General features: G+C 33.3%; 1 protein-coding gene across 2 annotated transcripts in view; it reads right to left on the bottom strand.

The window, feature by feature from the left end:
• Positions 1 to 26,283, bottom strand: part of KLHL1 (kelch like family member 1) — a 336,973-nt gene that overhangs the window by 109,130 nt on the left and 201,560 nt on the right. For both annotated transcript variants that reach the window (XM_029938429.1, XM_029938430.1), the window contains one exon: positions 20,665 to 20,877. In XM_029938429.1, coding sequence (XP_029794289.1) covers positions 20,665 to 20,877 — 213 coding nt within the window. The remainder of the gene's footprint in view (positions 1 to 20,664; positions 20,878 to 26,283) is intronic.

Here is a 26,283-nt window from a genome sequence, read left to right as displayed (position 1 = left end):
AGACCAACCTTCTGCTTTGATAAGGCTGTTCTATTTGCTACCCCCCACTTGAGCAGTTTCTTTATTACATCTTTAATATGATTTTTCACCTTGGAACTACCTGAGTCTTAGTTGAGTGTTCTTGTTTTATTTGTGTTTTAAATGAAAAAAAAAAAAAAAAACCCAACTCCACTGTCTTTTCATATATAAATGAATCTCCTTAGGACCTAGACTTGATCTGTAATTTCCTATTTCATTGTTCATTACTTTATTGTTTATACTTAGTAATTACTGATAGAAAAATATACTGTTTTTATTTTGCTATTAACAGTTCTGTATGTAGCTGTCTCGTTCTTAAATATTAACTGCATTTATTTGAACTTTAAGGTAAAATCTGGAGGACTATATCTTTCTAAAATTCTGTTATTTGTCATCTTATTTTGCAAAACAATAATTAGAAAAGGACATGTTCAAATGTATGCAGATTTCTCATAAGAAACAATGATTGTGTTTATGCTTCTATTAGCTCTTTCACAAAAACATTTCTGGTCAGGAAATAACAGATCATAGCAGTTAGCAAGCCATCTTTGTCATGTTTCTGAGGAATCAGGCACAGACTCAAATTTGCAAGAATGTATATTGCACATTTGTGCTTTCTGAGGACACCATGAGACTTAGGAAAGAATGGTTTGCTTTATCTACACCATTGTATTAACTGAAGGTATTCTTAACTTCTGAGCTTCATGACATAGTAATTCTCCACATGTTAAATAGGTTTTGAGCTGTGTCTGTGTTATTGCCTACATGACAGAGAAATGCTTAAAAACTGATATTTTCTTCATAAATATTATACATAACATTATCCACATTATCATAGTGTTTGATATTTTGATACATTAATAAAATTTTTCTATGAATTAAGTTAATAGATATTTATATTTTCCTTGCTGCTACCTTTTCCTAAACTCCCCCTTCCTTTCTGAAGATGTTTAACCTGCTCCTATATGTCTAGTCTCTATTGTAGACCTTCCCTGGCTTGGGCAGTATCTCAAGTTCTAATTTATACTAACGTTCTCAATCACTGTTTCTTGTAGAACTCATGTGTCTGCTTGATACCAAGATAAGAAGATCTCTTACAGAAAGATATTAAAAACATTTAATTATTGCTAGTTGGATAGTTTTACTAATATCTTATAGGAATGAATGCATTTCAATCCTAGCTGAATGCATTTCAATGCCTGAAATTGATGAGCTCTACTCAGATGAGGCAGTCAAATCACAACTTGATTTCAAAACATCTTGTGATAAGTAATATGCTCCTGAAAGAATAAAATGTATTGTATTAGGGTCATTCTAAAGTTTACTTTTCTTTGAGATGGATAAATGTGCCAGTGGCCTACACACAATATCAAAAAAGAAATAACAATATTAAGCCTATAAAGAACATCTGGCACTACCAGAAAGGTTGAAAATTCTTCCTCTGCTCCCCCCATATTCTGTCTCAGGAAAGTTGATGCTGATGGTAAGAAGCAAATGCTCCCAGAAGTTCTTTGACACAGATATGCAGGAAAGCAATTAAAAGGACTGAATTCAGTTTACTCTGGAAAACTAGATTCTTGATTTCTATAGAAATGTAGGCACAGTATGAAATTTTTGTTTTGCTTTAGCATTGTCTCATTTATCTTAAGAACTTTTCAATTTCTCTCACACTAATTATAAGGTATCAGTCAACATTTCACCTCCCTCATTCCACTAAGAGAAGATGGAGAAAGAATTTTAATCACTGCATATTTGCAGATTTCCAGCTTTCTTTAGATTTACTCTGATCAAAGTCCAACATACCTCTTTTGATCATCATCAGTGAGATACGTTCCTGTGAAAACATCAAGGTGGATGCATCTTGCAAGTCAATAAGGGATTAAAATAATTCTCCCAAGTAAAGCTAATTCCACTGGGCATACACTCTGCCTGTAGAGTTTCTAAAGTTTGGGTATGAAATGAGTTGTTCAAATATCTTGACTGAACAAACTTCAGTGGTAATGGAAAATATAACCTTATTAACATTAACATTAAGGACATTAAAATAATTGGAATGTGTCAAACCCTATGTCAGGTACTTTGGCATATGCAAAAAGTAATGTATCGGCTCCTCATTTAAATAATTTACAATATAATTTATATTATATTGGAGTCACATGTAATCTATAATATCATGAAACATTTGCTTATTATTTCCTAGTACTTACAGCTAAATAAAAGTATATTTTGTTGCATTGAGAGGCTGTTATAATTTTACCCAACATCCCAGTTTTCAGATGGTAGACTTTTCCAAGACAGGAATCATTAAACCATTCACTCTTCTTCTGTTCCTGACAAATAACCCTCCTAGAATTGCATAACAGTTGAAAGTCATTTCAAGAAGCTATATTAATCAACTTAATGTGCCAGAAGATAATTTTTTAAAGCGGTATTCACCTGATCCAACAATTCCACATCTGGGTGTTTATCTGAAGAAAGTAAAACACTAACTTGAATGTATATGTGCACCCTCATGGTCTTGCAGCATTAGCATTATTTACAATAGCTGAGGCATGAAAACAACCTAAGTGAGGAATCAATGGATAAAGAAAGCGTGAGATGTACATATGCAGGATTATTATTCATCCCTATGGAAGAAGGAAAGTCTGCCATTTGTGGCAACATGGATGCCTTGAGGGCATTATGGTAAATGAAATGAGTCTCAAAGACAGACAAATACTATATTATTTTACTTATGTGTGTGATCTTCTAATACACACACACACACACACACATTTACACAAGCACACACACACACAAACAAAAACCAAACTTATAGATGCAGAGAACAGATTAGTAGTTGCCAGAGGCATGGGGTCAGTGGTGGGTGAAATGGGTGAAAGTGATCAAATGGTACAAGAAATATGGGCAAAATCCTCTAGGAAACAAGAAGGTATGCTTAAGCAAGTATTATGTGGTAAAGAAACACAACAGAATGTCTTCCTTAATGTGAATCAATCAAGACAAGTACCTATTTACCAGGCACAGAAAAGAATAAAAGAGATTTCAAGAAAAGGTCAGAGGTTCAGAGCAATGAAAGGAAGTCAGGCAGAATCCAGACTAATGATATTCATTCAACATATGCTATTCATTGAGGTTCTTTTACTTTTAAAAATTCTTTATTTATTTTTGAGAAAGCGAGAGAGCAAGAGAGAGAGCACATGTCTGAGTGGAGGAGGGGCAGAGAAATAGAGGGAGACACAGAATCTGAAGCAGGCTTCAGGCTCTGAGCTGTTCAGCACAGAGCTGGATGTGGGGCTTGAACTCGTGAACCATGAGATCACAACCTGAGCCAAAGTAGGACACTTAACCAATTTAGTCATCCAGGTGCCCTGAGATTCTATTCATAACAAAACATTGATTTCTCTTCTATCTCTATATATTTTAAACTCCATTCATCCATCCAAACATCCATCCTTATATATAAAGTCATGTAATCATAGAATCTGAACGTCCTTATGAATCTTTTTTTTCTCTCGTTCAACACATCAAATCCATACTTTTAGCTTAACCTTCAAGATATTCTAGAATATTTTTACTTCAACTTTAGGACAAGCTAACATCCTCCCTGGACAATTGAAAACCTCCTAGCTAGTATATCTGCTTCCAGTCTGTCCTTTTAGTGCTGATTATTTTCATTTCTTTCCCTGTCATTCAATTTGCACTGCTCTCTCTCCAGTTTAGTTCCTTGTGAGGCTGAACCTACTGGAACTACATTACATGGCTCCCTTGCTGACTTGCTTTTGGCTGAGTCCAGCCAATGGGACTTATAAGCAGAAAGTTAGAAGCGGAAATAAAGATGAGTGTACTTCTTCCCTATTCCCTGCGTAATGTGGCTGTAGTGACGTCTCCTTATGACTACAGCTCAAGTAGGGCAGCACTCTGCCATAGCTCTGATCTTTCAGAACTATGTAATATGGGTTCCTCCATCATCACCTTGGTTCAGGGCCCCTTAGTCCTCAATCTACTTGAATGCTAGCCACATCTCTGTAAGTAGTGCCTTCATTAACATCTCTTCATAGGAACCATTTTTGTTAAGTTTTATCTCCTGCTGGGACCTTAGCTATTGCACCATCATATGGTTTATTTTTCATGCACTAGCTAGAATGATCCTTTTAAGGTAGAGTTACTCTCTACTTTTGAATACATTTGATTATTTGCATAATAAAAAATAAGAAGAAACAACAGAGCATGTGCCTTCTCTGTTCAAAATCCCTCAGTGACTTTCCATAGTAATTGACATAAAAGCTAAACCCCTATGATCATCTAAGCCCTGTGTTATCTATTTCCTGAACACTTCTGTCCTCATCTTCCACACTCCTGCTCCAGTGTCCAAAGAATTCTATTTACCTTGGCCTCTTGGCTGTTCCTTCTTACTGGAACACTCTTTTGTCTAATATCTATTTGGTTTTTCCTTCATTTCTTTTATGTCTCTGCTCACAGTCACTTCCTCATAAAGGACTTTCCTGGCCTAATTAAATTGGCAACCTCAAACACTCTCTCACCATATCCTGTTTACTTTAATTCGTAATTATTTCACCATCTGAGTTGTAAGGAAAACATAGTCCATTTGATGCTTGTTGCAACCCCTTCCCTCCATCCTCCCCTTTTTGCTAAATTTTGGCTGCATTACAGTAAAGAGAGTCTGTTTGAGTCAGCCCCCTCAATACAGGTGGCACTTAGAAAGTCTTCATGAAATGGGTAAGTGAGTGAATGAATAAATGATGAGATTTTTAGATTGATTTTCACCAAATGATTGAGCTTGGTATCTTATCAATTGTAGCAGTTTAGATCTTTATTGTTTTCCCTGTGGTGTGCACATATGATTTGCTATTTAATCAATGCAACGTATCAATAAAGTGAATTTGTCTTTTGAAAAATTCATCCTGGAGGCATTGTGAAGAATGGATACAGATGGGGAAAGAGGTCACTAGAGTTGGACAATTATCATGGAGTCCACGGCAAAATAAATAAATAAATAAAATAAAATAAGACCTAGTCTAAAGGTATTGATATTATACATGGAAAGAAAAGATTTAGAACACTTAAAAAAATCACATTTGGGGCGTCTGGGTGACTCAGTTGGTTAAGCGTCTGACTTTGGTTCAGGTCATGATCTCACAGTCCATGGGTTTGAGCCCTGCATCAGGCTCTGTGCTGACAGCTCAGAGCCTGAAGCCTGCTTCGGATTCTGTGTCTCCCTCTCTCTCTGCCCCTCCCCCACTCACTCTCTGTCATCTCTCAAAATAAAATAAAGATATAAAAATTAAAAAAAAAGAATCACACTTAGCAAAAAATAAAACACACAAAACACACACACACAAATCAAAATAAAAACAGAAAACTCCAAAATTTGATGACACATGAAGAAGACAATAGCTGTCAAGACAATAGGTGCTATTTGGAGATATAACACATATCTAGCCTTTGTTTCTGGACATGACATCAGGGTAAGATGCCATTCCAATCTCCTAAAAAAATGACCAAGCCGGGGGTGCCTGGGTGGCTCAGTCAGTCAAGCATCTGACACTTGTTCTGAGCTCAGGTCATGATCTCACAGTTTGTGGAACTGAACCCCACATCAGGCTTGGTAATGACAAGGCAGAGTCTGCTTGAGATTCTTTCTCTCCCAACTCTGTCTCTCTCCCTTTCTTAAGATAGGTATATAAACTTAAAAAAAATGACCAATCAGATGAAATGTGTATTTACCATTCAACTAGATCTTTATATTACAGGCATAACTTATTTATGTGTCCAATTCTTTATATATTTTAGCACATATAGAATATAATGAGCATTAGCATGAATATTAGCATGAGATCAAAACTAATGGTCAGGATAAAAATCCCATCTTTTATTTTTATAATAGATGAATATTATGAGTGGCTACTCACTGAAACTAGATTTCAGGTGTTCCTTTCGATTAAATATTCATCACTCTCTAAATTTTTACCATATACTTGCCATCTCTTATTCTAGTGTTGAAAAAAGTAAAACACTTATGCTGATTTGTAGCAAATTGGGAAGTTGTTTAATGGTTTGGAAAACCCTCACAGCTGGCTGAATTGAGAATAACATACTCATTATTATTTATGACTCTATTTCCAGGTCTTTATAGGTCAGCTATTGAATTCACTGAATATGCTGCTTTTCCAGCTCAGCAAAGCCAATTTTGCAGCCTACTTTGTGGTAGAGAAACTCATAAAAATGGCAGAGAGCCAATTTTTTAAAATATAAACACACCTAGACTGTCTTTAACTTGGGATAATTTACTCTAAGTGAAAATCTATTGTTCATTAGCCTTTGCCATTAAGAATTACAAAACTTTATAAAATAATAACCACCCAGGGGCACCTGAGTGGCTCAGTTGGTTAGGCTTCTGACTCTTGATCTCGGCTCATGGTTCAAGAGTTCAAACTCCACATGGGGCTGTGTGCTGACAGTGTGGAGCCTACCTGGGATTCTTCTCTCTCCGTCTCCTGCTCCTTTCCCACTTGTACTGGCTCTCCAAATAAATAAATAAAAATTTAAGAAATAATAATAACCATCCTGAAGAGTGCTTCCCTACTATGTTCTGTAGATCATTCTTTCCATAAGACTTTAATAGCCATTGCTTGAAATAATGTTCTTCAGAAAAGCCAGGAATTTCATGAGTTTAAATGTATTTTTTTATTAAGGGATTACTGTGACAATTTGTATTAAGAAATCTTAAAGGAGGGTGGATATGACAAGATGGGTGTATATACTTTTTTTTCCCATGAAACACTTTTGTGATGAATACCTTTAAATACCATTTGTCCATGGACAACGTGTTAGGAAATGCTGGTCTAAAGCATATCTAGCTCAAATGTTATTATTTTTTATTTTTTAATGTTTTTTGTTGAGAGAAAGAGAGAGGGAAAGGGAGAGGAAGAGGGGGAGAGAGAGAGAGAGAGACAGGAGCAGAGAGAGAGGGAGACACAGTATCCAACACAGGCTCCAGGCTTTGAGCTGTCAGCACAGAGCCCAACACGCACAAACTCAGGAGCCATGAGTTCCTGACCTGAGCCGGAGTCAACACTTAACTGAGCTACCCATCACCCCTAAAGCAAATCTATTTCAAAGAGCAAATATAGATGTAATAAGAAGGCTCATAATTCAAAACACAGCATGTTTTTGTTGTTATGTTATAATTTATAATTTTAGTGTCAAAATTTGCCCCTTTATCCTTTGGCAAATATAGGATACTTTGACTTTAAAGAGGATATATGTAGTCCTTACCCTTAATGTGTATTTAATCTACCTAAGTATTGAAAAATACATGAGTCTAAGCTGCCTTAAGTACAAAAAGAAAAAAACAGAGGTAAATCATGGAATTGTGAAGGCTTTGGGTTTTGCAGAAATACCACAATAGCAATATATAAACCCAAGAACATCATTTTAATAAAACCCACATGGAAATTAAAAAAAAGCAATTAAAGGTCTCCTTAAGATAGTCAACCAAAGAATTTAATATGAAATAATATTTTACATATTTTGGGAAAATAGCATAAACCTTTAAATATAGAGTTACTGTTTATGAATTCTATAGTATAATACATAACAATTTAAAAATACATAATGAAAATATTGCCTTTTAATCTGTCTTCTCTTCTATTTCTACTTTCTGGTTATCACCGATTAAAATCTTAGCCACCCACAATCCTGATAGGTTTAAGCTAATTATTGCAGCAGCTTTTTGTCTCACCAGGAAAATGAGAAACATATATGCAAACTACATCAGGAAAGAGATTAATAATAGAATATGATTTGTATAATATTTATTTTTAAAAGCTATTTTTCAATTGACATGGTATTTATTTTTTAAATGTCTTTCAAAAGAAAAATAAGTACTTTGCTTTAAAATTAACAATTAAATTTAATTCTTTAAACATCTATTTATTAAATCATTATTCCATGCCAAATAAAGATAAATTTTCTTTGGTGGGAAAACAAGTCCTCAGAAGTATGCCTGAGTATTTTATTTTTTAATTTTGAATTTGTTTTTTTAAAATATTCTTTAAATATGGTGTTCCGACTAAGTAACCTGAAATCAAACTCTATGTTAGAGATTCATTCCGGAAAATGTTTCCTTTCAATTGTAACAAATTATACTTAGTAGTTAAAATTATCTAACTTTCCACTTGAGATCACAGGAAAAATTGAAATGTTCAGGGTCTAGGTTGTCTTTTCTGCTCTAGAAGTCATGATGACAGTTAATACCTCAACAGCTGCTAAATGCTAAGATGTTAAAGTTAAGATATTTTTTTTTGTTTGAAAGCATGTTCTCATAGGTGGAAAAGATTCTGTTTTGAGAATTAGAATTCCTAAGTTTCTTTGCACTTGCAACTGTGAGTTTTTAAATTTAAAATATTATCTAAAATAGTCTGCTTTCATCCTCAGACCCTGAATTTCTCTCTGCAAAATATTAGGGGGCTGGTTTTGAAGGTCTCTCATGCAAAAAAAAATAGTAAAAGTAAGGTGGAAATGCATTTTAGTATGGCATTGTGTGATCGTTCACATATTTCCCCTGGTAATTATGGAAAAATTAATCCTAAATTGATCTGAATTGGCTTGACAAGAAAGGCAATAGTGGTTAGGAGATTTTAGAGTTAACTACAAATTTAGAAAAAAATCACACAGTTTCTCTAATTATTGTTCAAATTAAAAAGAAAAAAAAAGTAATATACCCACTTAATGAATTCTACTTGAAGTTAATCTATAGAAGACTAACAAAAATTATTGACAATAGCAAGTTTGTAATTGTTTTCACTTACTTAAAATTGAATACATGGAAAGTAAATAAATTTTTCTCTAATTTATCAGGAGTACTGAATTAGAAAATTTGATATGTTTGTGGGAAATATTAAATAACATGTGCACCATTTTATTAATGGTTAGAATATGAAATTGCATGGTACTCAGCACCAATAACATTATTCTAAGATAATTTATCTTAGTTATGCAAAATAGTATATAAGTTTTCCATTTTTTTTAACATTAGCAGTGTACTGTTACTTTTTGAATATTATTAAAGTAACAACGTTTATTCTGGGTGACCTATAGGTATTTGCCATCTGTTTAGAATGGAAAAGAGTGCATTTGCCTGATTCTCTGGGTAGTCGTTAATGTTAAATTGCTCTTCTCTTGGGAGTATTTTTTCCATCTTCAGAGTCATTATAATAATAAACTATTTTATTTATTTGATACTCTTTGAAATTAAAATTACAGTCATAGTCATTTCAATACATGTGTGATAAAATTGAATCATTTGTGATTCCTTCACATAGCTTATGGTTTGCTTCCTTTCCTCTTAGGAATGATTCAAGTTATACAAGTTTGCAAAGTAATTTTAAACAGTTTATCTATTTTCTCAAGTCATAGGATTTTTGTCATTTAAAAGCTGTGAATGCTATTAGGAAAAAATAACTCCAGTGGAAGGAATCTGTATTTCACTAAAGGCCATTTATCTGATGAGCAAAAAGTTCTTCAAGTATTTTTGTTTGTTTGTTTGTTTTCTTTTAATACATATTGAATGACTAAAAGGCTCATGAGAGGTTTCAAACATTGTAAAATTTTTTTTTCAGATGGGGAGACATACATATCTTAATTCTCTATAAAACTATTTTTCAATTATTTATTGAGTAGGCATCAATTCTTAGGAAATGAAAACAACTTTCATTCACACAATGTTACTGACAGAAAGAATATTTCTATCTTCTTGCACTGAGGTGAAACCTGAGGTCCAATGAAATTAAATAAGCTTTCCATGATCAAACACTGAATTAATGTTACACTCAAAAATAAGATCAAATAAACACTCATTTATACCACTACATCTGCTCACATACCAAGATTGGAATGCACACATTTTTGCTTTTCACCTGTTCACATAAATAATTTTTCAATGCCCTTTTCTAAAGTTAATCTACCCGCTTATGCATGAAATCCTACCTACGCTGGCACATTTAAAGAAAATATTTCAACAATTCTTCCCTCTGTCTTACAACATCGAGTTCCTCTTCAGAATCATACCTTGTGAGTATGCAAACATGCCTGACCCCTCTCCTTCAGTTTGGTGTTTATAAATTTATTTTGTTTGTTTTGTGTATCAATTTATTGACCCTCAACTCTAAAATTATCTTTTTCAACTGTTTTGTGAAAATGGATGATGAAATGGCCTTTAAGTTTTTGTTTGTTTGCTTGTTTTGTTTTGTTTTGATTTTGATTTCTTTGCCAGTTAACACTAGGGCAAGCTTTGTCCGTAGAGGACACTGGAGAAACACTACAGGGAGAAAGATTTTACTGCCTGCTTTGAGTGTGCCTACTCACCAGACTTCTGCAGTGAATGAAATGTCTCCAGTGCTTGCTTCCTGCAGAGCATGGTAGCTAGGAGAACCTAGAAAAGTTCCCCAAAGGTCTTTTCAGGTGATTTTGTAGCAGGGTGTCTCTTTTGGGACACCTAGAGGGAAGCTTTCTAGTAAGTTCTAAAGGACAGATTTCTATATTTTTATATACACCAGGAAATGAAAAATTTCATTGGACTCACTCTACTGTGATACTCACTTGATTGCAGTGATCTAGACCTAAAACAACAGTATCTCTGAAGTATGCTTCAGAAATATGCTATTTATATATTCTTTAGACTTTAGAGTCTCTTTAACTTCTTCGTTTCTAGTCATTCCTTATTCCAAATTGTTGTTATAATTAATGTTTCTTTAAATAAGTTTTTCGTGTTAAATTTTCACTGCTTTTGTTTCTCTTCATTGAATCTTGGCTGATAATCCCAGCCACTTACAGACTAGTTTTTCTGCCCAATTTTCCAGTTTTAAACATTCTGTGTATTTATTATTTTAAATTCAAGTTTTTACCACATTTGCTAAGCTCTATTCCACAGAAATTAGTCTTGTCAAAGTTACCAATGACTTTCATATCCTTAAATTTAAAGATCAATTATCAGGCATCATTCTATTTGATCTCTCAGCAACATCTATTACAGCTGACCACTCAGTCCTCTCTGATGGTTTATTTTCTGAAATTTCTGCCAGCAAGCTCACTTGGTTTACACTCTGCTTGACTAGTGTCTTGATTTCAGCTTCGAGCTTCTTTCTCTCTATTTCTAATTTTGTATTGATTCAATGCCCAGAACATCATTCTGAGTTCTCTGTCATTATTTATCTATTTTGACTTCTTTGGTAATACCATCTCATATCATGGCTTTAAGTTATATCTATAGGCCAACAGTTTGCTAATTTATATCTCCTAATTTATTTCCACAACATATAAATGATGCATTCCACAGCCTAACTCAACATTTCTACTTAAAGGCTTCATAGAAATCTTAAAGTCAGTATTCCATAATACCCTTCTTCACTGAGGCTCAAGCCAAAAGATCTGGGATCATCTCTGATTCCTCTCTTACTTCTTATTTGCCCATCTAAATGGCTGTACTTAAATAGAGAACTAGAATGAGAACACTTCTCACTATCTTCATTGTTACTACCTTATTACTCTTATCTGACTTCTCAAATATCTCACCTCTGCTATTGCTGTCATCTCCTAACGGGTTTCTATTTCCTACTCTCATTTTGCTACAGTATATTCTCAACACAGCAACTGGATAGTCCATTTAATTGTGTACATTACATTAGATAAAGTTCTTTGCTGCTCAGAACTCTGCAATAACTTTCATCACACTCAAGGAAATACCAAGATCCTTGCAATTGCTTACAAGCCATTCAATGGTTTTGATCCTCACCTTCTCTAAATTCCTCCAACAACCCACCCCCTGGTTCACTCTGCTCCAGCCACACAGGCTGTGTTGCTTTTCCTTAAAGAGTAAGAAGCAAAAATATTTTATAAAAATAGCAGTGTGGGAAAGGGATGCAGAAACATATGTATTTTATCTGTGTTGCAAATGAATTAATGATCAAAATAAAATATTCTTATCATGGGATCAAGGTAAATTTCCTCTGCTATAGCTATACCTATGATATTTGCCCCCAAATTAAAAGTATTCTTTAGTCTAAGGATCCTACTTTAATCTTCAGATTTTATTTCCATAAACTACAGTGATTAAATATTAAAGTAGCCTCATGAGTTAATTGAGTTCTCTAAATCCTAAATTAAAAATCACTGGAAATGGTTTAATGATTTAAATGGCTTTTGCTTCATTACAAACATTCCACAATTTTTGTTAGTCCTCTTATAAATTATTATAACCTTTAATTTTATCATTGTTATATAAAATAGGCATGAATAAAAAATGAAATTCTTCTTTAATGTTTAATTGAGAAAAATAATTGTTCTTGCACTGTGTGGCCTCTTGGTAAATGTTATGTATATTATTTAATATGTACAAAAATGCTTATGAACTAACTTAAGTTCAGAATTTTGTTTTCATGGAATGGACTTTGTTTTCTGATATATTATGCTAGCAATGAAAATGGGACAATTTTTTCTTATAGCAAACTTATTTTTAAATATGCCATTAAGTCAGAGGAATTCTAATGAATTTATTTTCTATGGCTATATATAATAAAGCAAAGATATGAGGGACCCTATCCTATTTAATTTGCTTTCCTATTGTGCATTCAATAACGGATTTTTAGTAAAGTCTGAATCAATGTGATCTTTAGGACTTTGTTCTCAGTACCCACTGTTAGCTCCATCATAACTCACCTTTGTAGATTTCTCTCTCATTTCAGATAGATATGTCAACATACGGTTAAATGAAACTAAACTTCTTAAGACCTAGAAAAACTTTTCACTTGTTGACTCGATGAGTACTTTTTGAGGACTGATTATGCCAGAAATTTTGTGAACAAGAGCTTCAAATCTGGCTTTCTGAAAGATATAGTTATAAGGAAAGAGATAAAAACAGACTAACATTCAAGAAAATTGTAGGTGAAAGTGCTAAGAACAGGACACATTTGATGTGGCATGTGATTAATTAGAAAGAGCCAGCCATGGCGTGATAAAGGTGAGCACCTTCTAGGCAGGAGAGGATCGGAAAAGAGGTGTGATGGGCAGTTCATCCCAGCAGGTGGGAGTTATGTCATCAATGGCATTGTCAAGAATTGTCGAGGCCTAGTAATAATAAAAGCAGACCGACTTTTGGCCATTTTATTACTGTCCTTAATTATCTGTACACTATGCCTCCCCTTTCATTGTCTGCACCTGAGATCTTCCTATCACCACCATCTTCTTCCACTGGCAGGCCGCTGCTTCTAGCCCCCAGCAGCAGCTGGGCACAAATATCTAGAAAACAAATAAATCTGACTTGTGCAAGAAAGAGAAAGATATCAGTGCACCTAAAGGATACTAAGTGCTGGGAAGAAATTAGGTCAGGGAATTTGTAATCGTGGGATAGATGATGCAGGCTTTGCAGGGCAAGGATATTAGGATTTTTGCTAAGGGATAAGTCTTAAGTTTGAGATTAATGTATTCATACTTCAAGATCTCTGTTGTTAGATAGAAATTACTGCCATAGATAAGCATAAATGTTCTAACAGCAGGTAGGAGATTATTCCAGTTGTGCAGGAGAAAGATGGTGGTGGCTTATTTTAGGTTGGGGCTGTAGAAAGGCCAAAAAAAACAAAACAAAACAAAACAAAACAAAACAAAAAACAAAAAACAAAAAAACAAACAATAAAAACAAAAACAGATTAAGGATATAGTTTAGAATATAGTCAAGTCAAAAGGACTTCTTAAGGAGCTAAAGGTTAAATGCAGTGCAAAGTTAAGAATTAAAAGTGACTCTGGAAGTTAAGCCTAAGCATCTTGATGGTTGGTAATGCTATTTACTGAGAGTGGGGGGAGCAGGGGGAAAGTCTTGGGATTTTCAAAACTTCCATTTGTGAGATTTTGGATGACTCTTGGATGTCTCATTAGAGATGTCAAGTAGTTAACCGGGTATTTGAATCTCTCTCTCAGGAAGTGTTTAGAGCTAAACATATAAACTTGGAACTTATAATTGATTCCTATATAGTATTTACAAGTACAGAAATAAATGTTATTCTTTATGCAGAGCACATGGTGTCTTGGGGCATTGCAACATCTGAGAGTAGAGAACAATTAGGCATAACAATCGAGTAAGAGCGGCTAGATTAATTGTGTCAAATGCTGCTGGAAGCCAAGTATAAGATAGAAACAAGGGAGATAGGCAGAATATTACAGCATGGAGGTTTGGGGTGATTTCAAATTGTTCAAAAGATTGAATATAGTGGATTGAAGAGAGAATAATGATTATTAATAACTAGATTTATTATAACTATAAATAATAACTATGTATTTTGCTTGAAAAGGAAACTGAATTGGAACAGTAGGTAGAAATATGTGGAGTTTTGTTTTAATGTGTCTGAAGCAACAAATCTTCATGAGTTAATAGCAATGATTCAATACGGAACACATCAATAATATAAAATATAAAGGTGCCACTGAAGTAGAGAAGTTTCAAAGGCAACAATGATGGGATGGATACATACCACACGCATAGGGATCAGCCCTTGACAAACGCAGAGATGCTCAGCAATGTAGCAAGGAAATAGTCTTTCAGATTACGTTTCAATTTCTCTACTCTCTGTACCAAGGAGAGTATCGTGCGTAAGTCTGAGTTTGTGCTTGTGCATATTTTGTTTATTGGTTTTTTCATTGTAACTCATTGACAAAGATTGAGGAAATAAAAAGCTTTTGTATTTTCTTAATGTTGTAACTTGAACTATGAATGTCATCATGTGATAAATTATCAAGAAACTAAATAGTATTTAAGGTAAATCTGTAAGATTGTACAAGCATATATTGTTTGTGCATTTCTGTTTCAAAGACACTGTTTCTCAAGTTTCTTTTAGAGAAGAATAATATAATTCCACACTATTACAGTCTAGATTTGTGGAGAAGACTTTCTTTCATGATGCCTGATATAATCTAATTAATCAGACAACAAGCAGGTCACAGAGAGAAAACAAAAAGAAAACAAAACAGAACAAAAACAAATTGAAGAGTAACAAAGACCGGCAATGCACTGATAATGTGTTCGATTAATTTCCTTTTAACTTATTCATTTGTAAGAGTTAATTTTTTCTCTCTTTCCTTTGTAAAAATAAGATGCAAAATACAGTAAATACTGAACATTTATGCTAACAAACTTCGAAAATTGTTGAAATTGTCAGAGAGTATTTTATCTACGCTTCCTTTGGAGAAGTAAAACCAAACAAAACATATAAATTACTCAGGAGTATAATCTACTTTGTATATCTTACATTGTGATTTATGAATGAATGCTCATTTTATATTGATTTGTTCTTTGCCACTTTCCTTGCTTTTCATTAGGTTTTTTAGTGGTGGCTATAATTTTTATGGACAGCAGAGTCTATGTTGCTGGTATCTGATCAACTGTCACTTTTCCAATGGAGTAAAAAAACGTTGATGATCTTTTCCTTCTCATAATGCTATTATCACATAAAGAATCTTTTGGGATAAATTAATAACAGCTTTGCATAGAAAGAATTTATCCTTATAAAATAGAACCAGTATCTGTTTCCTTAAGATACACTCTTGAGTTTCCTTGCTATTTTGTTATTTCTTATTATTAATGTAAACCATTTTCCTCCAAGATTAGGCAATAATTTGTTAATCCATTGCATATGTTTTTTGTTTTCACATTTTGCTACACACACACACACACACACACACACACACACACACACACACACACCCCTACTATTTCTTTTAAGAGTCATTAGGTGTTCCAGTTAGCAAGTTATAAGAAATCTTCATCCTTGTCATCTCAAAAGAGAAATTCCAAATGGGAAACATAGTTTATGTGTATATCTCTAAACTTCCAAATGATCTCTGACTGTGATAAAACAGAGTTTTCCTAAAGATATTTTGGTTGGAGAATATATAAAATTGCGATCCTTTAATTTTTAGATTAACATGCTTCAACTTTCCAAACCAATCATTAGAAGGGAACACACCAAAAGTTAGTTATGTTTCCTTTTAAAATAAGTATATAAGAAATAAATATTACAAGGGTATATCTTATGAAATCAGTTAAAATGAGTGGAAACAATAGTTTCATAATGTTAAAACATGTTATTGCAAAGCAACATATTCTTTTGTTGCAGCTTTATAAAAGAAAATATAGCAAAATAGTAAATCAAATTGTATACACACACATATACACTCACTCTCTAAAATGAAATTTCCATATTTTTCCAATTCTGTTGAAATTGTTAAACCTCTGGGTATTCAAGAAAACTAAAGAAACTATTATGCAAAACTCTATTTCTTACTATAAAATGTAATGTAAAAAATAATAGAAGTCACTCACTATTAGGTTATTACTTGATTATATATTTCCTTCATTTTGCCTATTTCTCAGTTCCTATCTATAGCAAAGCCAACTGGATTTATTTCAGATTTAACTATATTTTTCAATACAAGATAAAATGGAAATTTCGCTTCTGAATCTTTATGTCTCTTCTCTTATTCTCTTCTGAAGCTCATGGTGTCTAACACTGTTCTTGACTAAAATACATACTGAACATACTTCATTATATTTTTGTACACCAAATAAACATAATATATACTCTATAATAACATACATTATTTTATAAATAAAAGAGAATATAAAAATAGATTTTCTCTTGTGACCTTAAGAAATAATTAAATACAGATACACATGATGGGCCTAGTAATAAAAAAAAAAAAAAAACTATGAGAATGCAGAGTGTGATAAAAAATTGAAATCCACCTAAGTCAGGTTCATCAACTAGCTCAAACTATAAGAGAAGACCATTACTGTAGTAATAATCTAGATTTATTCTTTGACTGCAATTAATCTTTTAGCATGTTTTCTTTGTTGATGACGTCTCTCTCAATCAATGTCTTTATTTTTACTTTTGGTTTAGACTCTAGAATTTTCTCCATGCATTTACTAAATAGAAACTAGAAACTCAAGGCTGTAAAAGTACTTTCAGTTGTTTAGTTTAACTTTATCCCCAAAGCATATATTTTCTATATTTACTTATTTATTGTTTTAAACATCCCTAAATCTCATTTTTTCGTACTCTTGCCGGGGTCAGTACGTGTTATATTTTGCTTTACAATATTATGTGCAGCTCCTCACAGGTCTTCTGAGCACTGTCCTCTTACTTACCTGAAATGTGTCACTTACATCATAGAAAGTATCTTACAAATTCTTCACTCAGGTCTCCTTAAAAAATTAGTCCATGTACTCGTTCCCTTTGAAAATAAATTCTTACCTCACTAGAAAAATGGAGACTTTTCCCTCTTTAAGTATTGCTAGTACTTTAAAATATAATATTGCATTTTATATAACTATTAAAGATTAAATAATATATATATAATAAACACATATATTTAATCTTTAATATTTATATAAATTATGTATATAATAAACATATATGTCATATATATCTTTAATACAAATATTAAAGATAGTGGAGAGAGGGAGAGAGGGAGAAGGAAAAAGAGGAGAGCGTTAGTATATAAGCAATGTGTAATAGGGGTAAAACATATATTTAATGGCTCCAGAATCAAGAAAAGATGTTTTCTGAGCATCGTAATAACTTTTCTTAAAGACTCTAAGATGCTTAGTTCCTTTGAAAGTTCATTCAAAGGCTAGAAAACCCTACATTTGATTAAACTCTTTTTTAACTCTGTCAGACATTGAGTTGAATTTGAAGCCAACCAAGAAAAGTAAATACTGCACTCATTTCCCCTCAGTGGAGTAAGAATCCCCTTAATATCAGATACATCCAGAGCACAGCATGAGCTTGACAACTCTAGAAAGTTAGCTATCATGCTCATTCTCAATTTCTTCATTTGTCAAATGGTAATAATATCTGCTACATGGGATAAAGTTAAAATTAAATGAGATGAAGTAAACTATGTTTAGTAACTAAAGAAAGAAATGAAAGCATGTTATTTCCTATTCCCCTGCTCTTCTTTGTTCACCAGTCTTTTGATAGGAAGCTTCAAAATTGCTGCCTTCAGAGCATTTTTAATGGTCTTGCGTTTTTGAAAACAAATAAGGAAGCAACATAAACTCAGAGTAGAAATACATCACAGCTCAGATTTGCAAGAAGTCTGGATTTTCCACTAGCTCTATGACATTTGAGAGAGTCACTTAACCTCTTTGAACCTATTTTTCCATCTGTACAATATAATTAATAATATCTACCTTGCAGTTGTGTATTTAAGGTTAGAAGTATATGGAAAATGCTTTTAATGACATGTAATTCAGTGATATTAGTTAGGAAATGATAGCCCCTATTAATCCAAAAACATTTTATGAAAAGAAAATGTGTTACTCTTGCATATCTAGTTTGAAATTCCATATAAAGTTATATTTGAAATGGCCCTAATGAGAAAGGAGGACTAGAGAATAGACATATGCTATATTTATACCTATTAGACACTGTAATGAGTACATTCAAGAGTCTTTTACTAGGCAGTTATACCAAAACATATATATATATATATATATATATATATATATATAGTGTTAATAGATAGTTTCACTTAGTAAAATGAATCAGCTGAACCGATAAGAATTATACCACTAATTGCGATGTGTAACCTTAGGAACAAATAAACCAATAGAATGTACATGTCTATTCTGATGGAATAGTATAGATAGATATATAGGTAAAAACATCTCCCATTTTTGATGGCAGAAGAATGGAGGGAGAGAGTATGAAGAAAAGACATATCATGAAAAGATTGAGCCCTGGTCACATTCTTGGCCTCCTCTGTTATATGTCCTTGTATTTATGGGTTTTTTTTAATTTTTTTAATACTTTAAATTATTTTTGACCATTGGTATAACATCAAGCTCCCCATATTTCAACGAACAGCTGCAATATGTGTGCAGGGACAAAAGTACCAATTGCCACAGCATCTATCACTGGGAATGGCTATTTATCTATTGTTGGCTAATAGTGGTCATTAGCCATTTCCATCCTGAGAGAAGATTCCCAGGCTCTAAGAATATCTTACATCAGAACCTAGGATGGAAGATTCAGAAAAATCCAGTGCTTTGCTTCACAATTTATTCTTCATTTAGTTACCTAAATGCATTTGTCTCCCTTTTTAAAATCCTGTTATTAAGATAATCTCGTATAATTTGCTTAGGCAGGATTTCCATAAACTCTTTTTCTCTGTATTTATTACTTTATTCATTTCAGCAGCCAGATGGAAAACAATTATTACTGTATAAAGTTTCATTTGTTATCCCGATTTTGGCACAGTGTTGTTGTTTTTTTCTTTCCAATCAATGTACGACCATACTTCTCACTTCAGTTATTAGCATGTTATACTTGGCCTTACATTCTTCCCCAGTGCTCTAACTCCCTGTATTATATTCCTAATAATATATGTATTAGTGAAAGTGTTGATAGTTGTAAGGATCCAAAAGAAGGATCAGATGAATGCTATAGGCCCCCCACAGCTACCAGAAAAAATGTATACACACAATTGTACCTCACACTGAGGTGGTAAGAGCTACCGCCAAGCTTATTTTTGGATAGCCCAAGAAGCCAGAAACCCCAGGTTAACATTGCTGCACAGAGATAATTTTGCAATATTACAAATTAGTTTAAAGCACAAGACTCCAAATCAGAGGAAAATAGTTACTCTTTTTCTTACAAACTGAATAAATTTGTTAATACCAATTCACTTTTGTCCTACATAACTCATCAATAAAATAAGGCAGTTGGTTCACTTGGTGTATGGATTCTCCTTAGCTTCAATTACTAAAGATTCCATAATCCAAGCTGTCAAATGCTGTTACTTCATAAGTATGTACCTCTTCAATATATGTCTTATCTGTCTATAGAGGTTTAGCATCTCACACATTGAGCCTTAAAATATACTTCAAGGATGTATTTTCATCAGAGAATGATATTATTGCAACTTAGGATAAGTAAATAGACTAGATAGAAGATAGATCATCAAAATAGGGAAGCAGAGAATTAATTGCAAAGATTTAAAAATTTTCTAGAAACTGTATTTAGATTAGGTACTTTATGTGTATAATCTAATTTAATCCTCTCAAAACTTTTTTGTGGCAGTACAATATTATTCTATAGATAATGAAATCAAATATAAGAGAAATTAAGGGACATTCTCATAGGTATATGAGCATGAGTAAATACGTTGCAGAAATGGGATTCAGACCTAGCATCATCATTTTCCATCACCAAACTTTCCAAAAAAGAGTATTTGATTATAAGTAAAAACAAAATCATGTGGAATAATAAAAAATCGGTTGTGATGTTAATTTTTTCTTAAATAATTGAGCAGTTATATAAAAATTATAATGGAGGGGGTTTAAACAGTGTGAGAAATGGTTGGACTTTCTGTGTGTGTGTGTGTGTGTGTGTGTGTGTGTGTGTTGTGTATTTACCATAATACATATTAATTGAACATCACTATTTTACCAAATGCTTTATGGTATTATTTTCTATTTTATGTTATTATTTTATGTGTATTTTGATGTTACTTTCAACATAAGAGTTTTCAGTACATCGTAGCCATTCAAACAGCGTCACGTGCAGTTACCTGTGGGGGAAGCAGTGGCAGTCTTATAAAGGCAAGAAGCATACTCAAGTCATTGCATCTCCTCTGTGTATCATACTTGACCCACATCATTAGTGCATGGAAGATGGTTTCCTCATCAGGGACATTGACATCATCGCTGGCCAGCAGTTTGTGGAGCTCCTCAGCTGGAAGCAGTAAAAACTCTTGATTTCTCATAACTTCCATGATGTTTTCCTGCAGGGAGAAAACATCTTGGCATAAATTTGGCTTCACTTTGATTTAGCTAGCAAAGCATCTCAGAAAGAAATGAGAAAAGTCGTCAATAACCTTTGTTCTCATTATAACATAATCCTTGAGACTTAATGCTTCAGAAACTAGAAGCTGTTAAAATGAAAGCATTGTAATTGTAATTGAAGTGTAAATGTATCAGAGACAGCACAGATCTTGTAATAACTGGAGGATTATAATGTTGAGCTTTGTTACGCAGGCAGAATGTACTAAGTGATTAAATGTTCAAGTTTCAAGTGGACCTGCTATGTAAGATTTGGTGAATATGAAGAGAATAGCATTTTGAATTTTTTAAAGATTTACTACATATACATGAATCAGAAAGTAGGAATGAAATTACATAGAGAGTAAGTGACACTCTAAGATGCATCATTGTTTTCTTAGAAGTGAGAAAAAAACCCAGGACAAATAGTCCAGAAAAGTCACAAAAGCACAGATGTTCCACCCTTCTATTATCTCTCCTACCTCCCTCCTCTCATGACAGTTTCTCTGGCTTAATTTAGATCCCCATTTATTTTCTTCCATATTGCTGCCATAACCTTCTAATTACTCTGTCTGGCTCTATTCTTTGCTTCTTTACTGTATCCCTTATAATAATGGTAGGATGTATCTAAAATATAAATTGCATGCCATTACTCTAAAGTTTTTGCTTGGTTTGGTTTGGTCTACTTTTGCTTTTTGGTTCAAACTTCTTAGTTAACCACACTAATTCTTTATGGTCTGACCTCTCTTGATTCTAAGACTATATGCTTCACCTTATTTGTGTTCCAGTCACAAAAATTACTTATTCTTATTTCAATTTTCCATCCTGATTCCCATGTCCTCCCTCCCTTCATCGCATTAAAATGACTTTCATCCACCTTGTTTTCCTAATTTCTGTCATTGTCAAGATTCAGTTCAAAAGCTACTTTCTATCTATGGGCTTCTTGAACTCTCTGTCCACTCACATTTGATCCGGCTGCCCCATCCGTCATGGGTGTGCACTGCATGGTATTTATGTCTGAGACAGTAGTTACCAAACTGCGGTTGAATTTTTAGTGCACTAGGTGTCATCACAAACTCCTTGAGACAAACACTTTGACAATTAACCTTGTATATTCAGAGATCTGACCAGCTGCCTCTTCTGTTTCACCTTCCCCTGTATCTCAGCTCCGACAAATATATAACCAAGGATTTTCAAATCATAGTTTTAAAGCCACAGTTTTGGGGAAAATCTCAATACATGCCTATCTTAGGAAAAAATCTGAAAGAGATGCGACTAGATCTCTTCCCAGAAAGGCATTATGACTATGCTAAAGCTGCGTAGGAGACTCAGCAAGTGCCCATTAATGTGTATGTCAGAGCGGATCCAAACCTATTTTCTAAGACAGACCTAACCCACCTTAAGAATATATCCTTGGAATAGAATCTATGGCTTGAAATGCCTTCAGCTGTCACAAAAGAATGTCAACTTTTACTTTCATTCAGGTCATTTATCATATTTATGTATATTTAATTGGAATCACAGAATAGCTGCTTTGCTGGAAATTTTTTCCCCTGTGTTTCCTCTATGCCTAATATAGTACTATGTAAATTATAGATATCCAATACCTATTTACTGAATTAGCCAATAGAATGTTCTGAGAAATAGTGCCACCAAGTTTCCTAAGGAACTTGATAAAAAGTAAGATCAAGATGTTTTTGAAATCTTTGAAAGATTTTTTGTCCATCATTTTTCCAGTTACTGAAAAATCTATGCCTCTATTAAACTACACAGAGAATTGTATAGCTAAGCCTTAAGAATGCAGTAAAGGGTAGCATTAAAAAAGCAGTTCCATGAAACTCTTAGTAGTGCCTATCAAAGACATTGTTTAAGGCATATTTTGTTATATTTTACAGTGGCCTCTTTATGATGACCCTTGGGAGAAATTTCTTGCAGGTTTTAGTAGCAGAAATAATTGCACTTCTCCTGAATAAATCGGTTTGCTTTTATTATGGATGTTGTAAATTATGAAATTGATAAGATTTCTCTTTTTATTTGGCTTTTAGAAAAGTTGGAGTTAACTTGAAATCTATCTGGTGGGAAGGCTATAGCCTTTTATAGTTTGATTTCTTTTTCAGAAGCTTCAATAGGAGTCATTTAACAACACTATTGCAGATTTTTTTCTTTTATTCCTGCATCTGATTTAGATCTTATAATTTTATATCTTTGCAAGTCAGACTACATTTTTGGCAACAAGCCATGCTGTTTGTAAAAACTGCAATAAATAAACGGACATTAAGAGCTAGTAGCAGATAGTATTGGATCTGTCACACTGTATATTATGTTGTTTATTATTTTTCCTTTATGTATTTTAGGGTTCTGAAGTTGTCTTCGCTCTTTTATTTTCTCCATCAAGTTCCTATTTCATGATACCCTGCCTAATATTTTCCTGTTTTTTTGTAATCTAGCTTCTGGAAATCGTTTTAAGTTCATTATGTTCTATTCACTAAGGAAGAAGAAAAAAAGAATTCACACTAGTTTCCTTGCATTGCTTGTGTACCTTAGTTAACTCCTTGTCTGAGAAGGTCAAGTGGTGAGAGCCATCAAAATTCTTGGGTCTATTTACCTTTTGTACAATAACTTTACTTTAAATTCATTCAATAATTGATTCTATATAGATCTATTGAACACCTAACATAATGATCCTGGATAATTGTAGTGCAGAGAACAAAATGGATTTGCATCAAAAAGCTTACTACACATGGGACACCTATGAAATGTGCAGGGCTTAGAAAATGACTTGTCAAGTAGGTTTCTCAAATGGGCCTAGAATATAGGTAGGAGTGTAAACTAGAAAATGGAAAATGGAAATATATAGTATTATAACTAGGGGAAAGCATATAAACAAAGGCATAATAGCAAGTAATATGGAATAAATATGTCAGTTTGAGAATGAATGAGAAATAATATTGAAAGGGTACTTTAGACCATATAATAGAATAAATTTATTCTAAAATTTTGACAGTCTCTCCATTATATAGGAATACGTATATATATATATATATATATATATATATACATACATATATATATATATACACACACCCACACACACCACTTTCACACATAGATTGAAATAGATTGAAATATTTATTATAAAGGAAGATTTTAGCACCAAATTTAAGTCATCACTACATTAGACAAAAATAATGTTTATTAATTACAACAAGACTAAGTTCTGCCATCTACCTTTTCTATTTCATAATTTTTAAAATAATTTGGCTACCTAGAAAAGTTATAATTCTGTCTTATTCTGAACAGAATTTTTATTCTGTTTTATTTTCTCACCACTGTTATTTATTTTGTGAATTTGATACAAATATTTTCTAATATTAATTTTCTTCTCTCCCTTAATTATATTATTACATAATATATTATATATCATGTAAATATTATCTTATTTTTGGTAATATATAAATAAGTAGTAATTAATCTGAAGTTCCAGTAGAAATTAATTTTTTAAAAGTTAGCTAAGGGGCACCTGGGTGGCTCAGTCAGTTAAGCAACCAACTTCAGCTCAGGACATATCTCGTGATTCCTGAGTTCAAGCCCCACATCAGGCTCTATGCTGACAGCTCAGAGCCTGAGCCTGCTTCAGATTTTGTGTCTCTCTCTCTCTCTGACCCTCCTCTGCTCATGCTGTCTCTCTCTCTTTCAAAAATAAATAAACATTAAAAAATGAAAAAAATAAAAGTTAGCTAACAATTAATGGTAATATTAGGTCAAAGAGAAGATAAGTAAATCCATTCAATTATCATATTTTAGTTATTGATTTAGTTAAAAATATGAGTATTAAATTGTAGTAAAATATCATATTAATGTTCAAATAACTTTATCATAAACTTTAACATTGTTTATTTCATTAACAGCTACTACCAATGTAGTAGCACACTATATACATTGTACACTATTATGGTTAACTCAAAGAAACCACTCTGGCATGAATGTCTACTAAGTTAAAACCTATGCTTCACCATCTTGCACTTTGTGACCAGAGGTCCATTAGAACATTTTTTATTAGTATTAATTTTTTTTATTTTTAAATGTTTTAAAGAGAGAGAGAGCACGAGCATGGGAGAGGGGCAGAGGGAGAGAGAGAGAATCTTAAGTAGGCTTTATGCCCAGTGCTCAGTGCAGAGCCTGCCATGGATCTGGATCCTACAGTTCAGTGATCATGACCTAAGCTGAAATCAAGAGATGGATACTAAACAGACTGAGCCACCCAGGAACCCCACTTAGAAGATCCTCCTAGTCACTCTTGTAAGCATTATGTTGCAAAGGGTAATCCTTTACCAGTCCAGCACAGAATCTCTGGCTTGATCCAAATCACCAGAAGCTATAGAATTCATTGTCCATCTTAAATGTTATTGGTTAAAAAGATGAATTCTTAGGAGACTGATACTATCAAATAAATGAAAAACTTAAAGGTGAGCCTGAGAATTGGGTACATCCTCTGGCTGAGGCTTATTATATAGATATGAAATTGTAAATGTTTGGTCTAAATTCTGAATTGAAGTAGAAGTTACACTATGCACCACCAGATTGAGTAGGGTCCCTTCAAACTTCTTATCCACTTAAAGCCTCATGTGAGGTTTGGAAATAGAGTCATTTTAGATGTATTTTGTTAAGCTAACATAAGGCCACACTGGATTAGAGTGGGCCCTAATCCAATGACTGATATGCTAAGAGACAGAAAAAGACATACAGTGAGAACACCATGTGAAGATAGAGGTGATCCAGAGGGAAGAAGACCATTCGCCAAGGAATCCCAAGGATTGCTAGGAAGCACCAGAAGTCGGAAAAGGCAAGATGGAATTTTTCCCTAGAACCTTCAGAGAGAACATAGCTCTGCTGACATCTTGATTTCAGACTTTTAGTCTAGGACTGTAAGATAATAAATTTCTGTTGATTTAAGTTACTTAGCTTTCAATATTTTGTTACAGCAGCCCTAAGAAAATAATAATATCATAAGAGAAAGTAAAAACAAATTAGTAATGTTAAAAACCCCTACATAAAACTAAGAAAGTATGATAATTATTCCCAATCTCTTAAATTATAGTTTCTAGGCTCTTTATTTTATAGAATGATGCCTTTAAGAAATATTAGGTTTCCAATGACCTAAAGGATTGTCAGGGTCAGTAAAAAGTGTTCTACTATCAAGATCTGGATGTCTCTTTCTCTCACCGCTAGAATTTAAACTTTCTAGAAATGCAGGGTGGGGAGAGATATCCCTTCCAGTTATCAAAGACTTCTTCTATCAGCTACCTTGATATTCCTATACTTATAGACTGGTGTCAAGAATAGCTCTTTCAAGTTAAAACCTTGGTTTT

Source organism: Suricata suricatta, chromosome 4 (assembly GCF_006229205.1).
Source record: "Suricata suricatta isolate VVHF042 chromosome 4, meerkat_22Aug2017_6uvM2_HiC, whole genome shotgun sequence".
NCBI lineage: Eukaryota > Metazoa > Chordata > Mammalia > Carnivora > Herpestidae > Suricata > Suricata suricatta.
Note: the sequence above shows the minus strand (reverse complement) of the source record. Positions and strands in the feature narration are given on the sequence as shown.